Raw genomic sequence first — 553 nt, forward strand, 5'->3', positions numbered from 1 at the left:
CTACGAGCACACCCTGTAGCAGCAGCAGCAACACCGGCAGCAGCAGCCACAGCAGGAGCAGCAGCAGCAGGAGCAGCAGCAGGAGAAGATGAGCCCAAACAACGGCGGCAAAGATGGTGTCCCTAAATATGCATACGAGCTGCTGCTGCCGTCGTTGCTGCTGTTGTTCGCTGCTGCTGCTTGCTGCTGCTGCTGCTGTTGCTACTGTTTTCTGTTGCTTACTGGGGCGAGTTCGACTTCATTTGTGATGCAGAAACCGGCAAATAGACCCTCTCTAGCGACAATAAACTTCAGGTTTCTCTTCTGCTGCTGCTGCTGCTCCATGGGCTCCTCAAACAGCAGCTCCTCGAAGACAGGCCGCACACTTTCCAAAGTATCTTCTGCTGCTTCTGTTTCTGCTGCTGCTGCTGGTGCCTCCGTTGCTGCTTCTGCTTCAGTCGGTTGCATGGCCGTTGTAGAGGGGTCCTTTGTCCCTCCTCGGGTTCTTCCTGTTGCAGTATCTGCTGCATCAGATGTTGGTACTTCTGCTGCAGCTTCTTCTGCTGCGTCATCC

The 553-nt window shown here is 54.8% G+C and overlaps 1 protein-coding gene across 1 annotated transcript; it reads right to left on the reverse strand.

Moving 5' to 3' along the window:
- Positions 1 to 201: 201 nt before the first annotated feature.
- Positions 202 to 447, reverse strand: EMH_0000830 (uncharacterized protein; the record flags this gene model as incomplete). Its single annotated transcript, XM_038022311.1, has 1 exon — positions 202 to 447. One exon carries the CDS (start codon positions 445 to 447, stop codon positions 202 to 204), a length of 246 nt encoding a protein of 81 aa, XP_037878165.1.
- Positions 448 to 553: the final 106 nt, after the last annotated feature.

This window comes from Eimeria mitis, genomic scaffold, assembly GCF_000499745.2.
Source record: "Eimeria mitis Houghton genomic scaffold, Emh_scaff15208, whole genome shotgun sequence".
Classification (NCBI taxonomy): domain Eukaryota; phylum Apicomplexa; class Conoidasida; order Eucoccidiorida; family Eimeriidae; genus Eimeria; species Eimeria mitis.